Source organism: Oncorhynchus mykiss, chromosome 2, assembly GCF_013265735.2.
Source record: "Oncorhynchus mykiss isolate Arlee chromosome 2, USDA_OmykA_1.1, whole genome shotgun sequence".
In the NCBI taxonomy this organism is placed as follows: domain Eukaryota; kingdom Metazoa; phylum Chordata; class Actinopteri; order Salmoniformes; family Salmonidae; genus Oncorhynchus; species Oncorhynchus mykiss.
In genome coordinates this window covers 48,128,221-48,134,220 of record NC_048566.1, presented here as the reverse complement: position 1 = coordinate 48,134,220, position 6,000 = coordinate 48,128,221, and the positions used below count along the sequence as shown (strand labels likewise).

General features: G+C 44.9%; 1 protein-coding gene across 7 annotated transcripts in view; it reads right to left on the bottom strand.

Moving 5' to 3' along the window:
* Window positions 1-246: 246 nt before the first annotated feature.
* The window catches only part of osbpl5 (oxysterol binding protein-like 5), a 106,566-nt gene continuing 100,812 nt past the window's right edge, over window positions 247-6,000 (bottom strand). For 6 of the 7 annotated variants that reach the window (XM_036949781.1, XM_036949787.1, XM_036949784.1 and 3 more), the window contains 6 exons: window positions 5,849-5,982; window positions 5,571-5,750; window positions 5,230-5,365; window positions 4,810-4,981; window positions 4,525-4,627; window positions 247-2,698 (listed from right to left, as the gene is read on the bottom strand). In XM_036949781.1, coding sequence (XP_036805676.1) covers window positions 2,563-2,698; window positions 4,525-4,627; window positions 4,810-4,981; window positions 5,230-5,365; window positions 5,571-5,750; window positions 5,849-5,982 — 861 coding nt within the window. In that variant the 3' untranslated portion in view covers window positions 247-2,562. The remainder of the gene's footprint in view (window positions 2,699-4,524; window positions 4,628-4,809; window positions 4,982-5,229; window positions 5,366-5,570; window positions 5,751-5,848; window positions 5,983-6,000) is intronic. The other variant, XM_036949798.1, reaches the window with a different exon arrangement.

Genomic DNA, 6,000 nt, shown 5'->3' with positions numbered 1-6,000 from the left:
GAGCTTTGGGTGTCTAGAGATGTAAGCTCAATCAATTATTACCATTACATGTTTTGCCATCGTCCAGACCATACCTTTGTAGAGACGGAAACTGGGACAAAATACCAAAAAGGTGTCAAATAAAAAATGAAGTGGTTAAAGTGTTTCCGAAATAATTTGATGGTGAAACTTGCATCCAGAGAAGCAAGGCGACACAACGTCCGCATTCTTGAAAGTCAGGACAATCTTTGTTCGCCAGACACATTCTTTTTGTAGTTGACATTGTTTATTTAGCAAGCAGTAGGCATGTATCATTCAATTACGTGGAGTTTTATAGTTACGTGATGACATCAAGGGACCGGCGTACCTTAAATTATTCGCCAATCATTTATTCAAAAAACAGTTTCCATCATCATTTGTCGGATAAACCTGGGTCTATGGAAACCTGCCTAGTGTCTACTAGCTATGCTGTAGGACTTTCGTTGTGACACTTTATAACCAGACGTGACTTTCAGCACTGACCATTTTGTGGAGAAACTCAATCAAAAGAGCAAGAATGGGTGTCCAGTCAAAATGTCAATGTTTACTGTAGTGCTACAGTATGCAACAGGTATTTAGCAAAATCATGTTCTTTCATTCTCATATGACAAAAATATCTGTGTACATGACAGTAGAGTGCAAAACAAATAGAACAAACCGTGAATCAAAGCATCCAAAGTCAAATTCCTACTTCCTTCATCTCCTTTTCCCCATTGGGTGCCTGGACAAGGGCAAGTTTACACCAACCAAAGAGGTTGGTTTTTCAATTTTGACCCTAATGTTTGACTCCAACTTGCATGACTGTCCGTACGTACGAGTAACATCCCAAGGCTAGATCACAGACCTGGTTCCCCTGGTACATGTTCAATAGGGTACAACCCATTTTAAAACAGAACAGAAATTAGTGTCAAGTCCAGTGTCCCTCCCTGTTTCAGTCCATTTTCCTGTTTGGTGCCTACCTAATGAACAAGGGAGAACAAACTTACTCGCGATTGTCACCACTTGCATCCATCTTCCAAGCGGAGTATGATCCATAAATCAAGGTGAATCACACAATAAATACATTCTGAATCTCATTGGTAACACAGTGCTTGTGTGTGTGTGTGTGCTCCAGACAAATATATACATATGGGTATATTGACCCCCAGTAATTACATCGAGAACAGTTCTTCCAAACAGTGCCGTCTGAAGTACATTACACACCCGACCCATCAACAACCTCATTACCCTATACCTTTAACAGTCTTTCGTTGTTTCCTTTCTTCTCTTCCCCTGTTCATTCTCTCTACACCGCCAATCATCTGTCCTCTTTGGCTGATTGTCTACACCAGAGCAGTGCTATAAATCCATTCCCTGATGGCGCTACAGGCATACAGACAGACCCACATCCCTTTTACCTTTCTAACCTGCCTCTCTCTGCCTACCCTTCGTTTATATATGTCAATATAAAACACACACACACACACAAACCTGTAAACAAGTACTCTTTACCTTTCAGGTTATAAATACTGTTTTGGTAAAATCATCATCATCATTATTATTAAAGATGCACTACGCAGAAATCATTTCCTGGTTGCAAAAATTCTAATTCGCCAAATTTCAGTTTATGTGACAAAACAAGCAAGTATAGTGTAGAGTATAATTGTACCATCTAAACCGCTGGCAAATATATTTAGTATTTTCAGCTGTTTGAAGCTAGTGTACAAAACCGAAAGCAAAAAGACGCAAAAACATGGGAAGCATAGAAATAAAGCACAATAGAACATATCTACGGCTTGCTTTCAATCAGTGACAGATCTCTAGCACATATTTCTATGTGAATTTGGTCAGATCGCCCAAAAAGTGACATATTATAGATATACACAAAAAGACAATTGCATTATTGGAAGTTTCTTTTTCTTATCTCGAGTTCACTTTGTTTTGTCGATGTCACATTGTTTTCACTTCTTTTTGGCTTCAGCGTTAAGGCCCAAAGTCTGTAGTGAAGGTGGACTATTAAGGACTCCAAGCCGTAGTCCATCAATGCCCATAGGGCCTACTGTACGTACACACAACACACACACACACACACACACACACACACACACGCACACAACAGTATTGCAGGGGGAGTATAAAAAGTACACATCCATTAATAAAAGACAGGTGGAACATCCTCTTCTGTAAAACAATAATTCCTTCTCATTCCTATTAAAAAAAAGCTAATTCAGTCCTTATTCTCTCATTCATCTTTTAAAAAAACACCCCCAGTCAGTCCACTCTTTCTTTTTTGATCTCTTCCTGTCGTGGTCTTCTCAGTCCAAAGTGCGTGGGTGCCATGCTGACTGGCTACACTGGAGGGCGCTCTGCTCCGCTCTGGTTGGCAGGTGAGTGGTGGCTGTGGGTGGCTGTGTTTATTGCTATGGCACCTGTGGCCCTCCCGTATCAGGAGAACAGGACGAAGCTGCCCCTCCATCTAATAGTTAAGGTCAGGGTTAATAGGGAGTGTTGAGCTGATCCTACATCCGTGCCTGGGGGGGGGGGTAACTTCTGTTGCAGGGTAGTTCAGGTGAAAATATAGTTGAGGAAGAGTTGGGAGAGCAGGAGGACACACAGGATGAAACAGTGGCGTCCAGTTGGTGTCACATTGTCCTCAGTCTCCTGACGACGGCCCAGTTGACGACCCAACGCTATCAGGTTCCTACGGAAGGACAGGCGGGAGAGTTTCAGTCATCTATCAAACTTCTAAAATCTGTCCTTTCCCAGCATTGGTATGAACTACAACAACTAGAAATCCTGCTAAAACTGAAGGTGCCCGAGTTGACCAGGAGGGGGGCAGAGTTGTTCTGTCATCTCCATCTTGCAGCGTCCTGTTTATTTTGTGCACAGTGCCTTCAGAAATAATTCAGACCCCATGACTTTTTCCACATTTTGTTAGGTTATTCTAATTGATTAAATCGTTTTTTCCCCTCATCAATCTATATACACAATACCCCCATAACAACAAAGCCAAAACAGGTTTTTAGAACATTTTAAATATCACATTTACATTAGTATTCAGACCCTTTACTCAGTACTTTGTTGAAGCACCTTAGGCAGCGATTACAGCCTTCTTGGGTATGACGCTACACGCTTGGCACACCTTAATTTGGGGAGTTTCTCCCATTCTTCTCTGCATATCCTTTCAAGCTCTGTCAGCTTGGATGGGGAGCGTTGCTGCACAGCTATTTTCAGGTCTCTCCAGAGATGTTTGATCGGATTCAAGTCCAGGCTCTGGCTGGGCCACTCAAGGACATTCAGAGGCTTGTCCCAAAGCCACTCCTGTGTTGCTTTGGGTGTGTGCTCAGGGTCGTTGTCCTGTTGGAAGGTGAACCTTCGCCCCTTGTTTGAGGTCCTGAGCGCTCTGGAGCAGGTTTTCATCAAGGATCTCTCTGTACTTTGCTCCGTTCATCTTTGCCTCGACCCTGACTAGTCTCCCAGCCCCTGAAAAACATCTCCACAGCATTATGGTGTCACCACAATGCTTCACCGTAGGGATGGTGCCAGGTTTCCTCCAGACATGACGCTTGGCATTCAGGCCAAAGAGTTCAATCTTGGTTTCATCAGACCAGAGAATCTTGTTTCTCATGGTGTGAGAGTCTTTAGGTGCCTTTTGGCAAACTCCAAGCTGTCATGTGCCTTTTCCTGAGGAGTAGCTTCCGTCTGGCCACTACCACCAATGCCTGATTGGTGGAGTGCTGCAGAGATGGTTGTCCTTCTGGAAGGTTCTCCCATCTCGACAGAGGAACTCTGGAGCTCTGTCAGAGTGACCATCGTGTTCTTGGTTACCTCCCTGACCAAGGCCCTTCTCCTCCGATTGCTCAGTTTGGCCGGGCGGCCAGCTCTAGGAAGAAACTTGGCGTTTCCAAACTTCTTCCATTTAAGAATGATGGAGGCCACTGTGTTCTTAGGGACCTTCAATGCTGCAGGAATGTTTTGGTACCCTTCCCCAGATCTGTGCCTCGACACAATCCTGTCTCGGAGCTCTACGGACAGTTCCTTTGACCTCATGGCTTGGTTTTGCTCTGACATGCACTGTCAACTGTGGGACCTTATATAGACAGGTGTGTGCCCTTCCAAATCATGTCCAATCAATTGAATTTACCACAGGTGGACTCCAATCAAGTTGTAGAAACATCAAGGATGATCAATGGAAACAGGATGCGCCTAAGATCAATTTCGAGTCTCATAGTAAAGGGTCTGAATACTTATGCAGATAAGGTAATTACTGTTTTTATTTGCAAACATTTTCTAAAAATCTGTTTTCGTTCGGTCCTTATGGGGTATTGTGTAGATTGCTGAATCTGATTTTTTTTATTTAACCCATTTCAGATTAAGGCTGTAACGTAACAAAATGTCAAAAGTCAAGGGGTCTGAATTCTTTCCCTTGAGCAAGGCACTTTACCCTAATTGTTCCTGTAAGTCCCTCTGGATAAGAGTGTCTGCTAAATGATATTTTATGTTTAAAAAATGTGTGTGCTCTCTTACCTCTGGATGTCTTGCTGTGTCTTCTGTATGGATGCGATGGAGGCCTCTATGAGGGCAATGTCCTTCACTTCCTTGTTGCACCGTGTACACTGGCTCAGGTACCCTAGTAATGTGACAAGGGAGAGAAAATCTATGTTTGGTTTACTGATAGTCTGAGGATATGTATGGGCATCATGGGTTGTGTGTGTATGTACATGTGTGCATGTGAGCAAGTGTATGTTTTTGACTTACCTTCATTGTCAGAGGACTCGTATGTAGGTTCTGACGTGAACGTGTGCGTCTTACCTTCATTATCAGAGGACTCGTGTGTAGGTTCTGACGTGGTGAATGTGTGCGTCTTACCTTCATTATCAGAGGACTCGTGTGTAGGTTCTGGTGTAGTGCTGCTGCTCTCAGTGTTCTGGCTGCAGCTAGACGGCTGGCTGCTGCCTTTCCTGTGTTTCCCATTCACCTGGGCCTGAGAAACACGGGCACGACCACGCCCCCCCCACACACACACACACACACGTAATGTCCAATTTTCACAAAACTACACATTGAAGCCAGACTATTGTAAATGGTATAACCAATATGGTAACTGGTCCACAAACACCAGAAGACTGCGTTGAGTGTCCAGTCTAATTGAAATGCTATGGTTAGAACTAGTCAGTTTGGCAAAGAAACCAAGATGGAAAGAGGGAACATCTGTGTGTCTCTCTCGCTTACCTTCTGCTGGCTAGCCCAGGCTGAGGCGCGGCTGTACGCCAGTCCTTTATGTCGTCTCTGTGATTTCTCCTTGGTCTGGATCACCCCGTGCTTCTCAAACTGCACCAGACAGCGCTCAGGGTCCCACGGCCGTGTGCTGGAGAGGAGGGAGGGAGGGAGGGAGGGAGGGAAAGTTCACATACATACCAGATCTTCAGGTGGGGAAATGTATTCTGGGGTTTGTGTGCCAGTGTGGATGCAATGTCTATATTAGTCCTGTTATATTTGTAATGCCATTTGGTGTGTGTGTACGCACTCTATCTGTGTGTGTATGACCACTTGGTGGTGTGCTGTGTCCATACTCTATGTGTGTGTATGTCCATTCGTTGGTGACAGAGTCCAGGTTGAAGAGTCTGGGGCGCCAAGGTTGGTCTCCACGGTCTTTGGCCTGATTCCTCTGAGCCTCCTCCAGTACGAACTTCTCCTGGGTTGCCTGGTTCTGGTCACGGTCCACTATAGCACTGGTCACATGCTGCCACAGCCTGCAAGGCACACATACACAGACAAAGGTCTTAGGAAAGCTTCCATCCAATGTATGTAAAAGCCTGCAGACAGAACACTGTGGTGTGTGTGTCCTTACCTCTCCGACTCAAACTGCCCTTGCTGGTCCAGCTGTACCACCTGCCTCTTCAGTCTGGTGCTGCGGACCTCTGGAGTAGGGTTCCACAGGTGCTCCTGCTGCCCTGACTTCTCCTGTAGGAACACCTCACCATCCTGATCACACACACACAC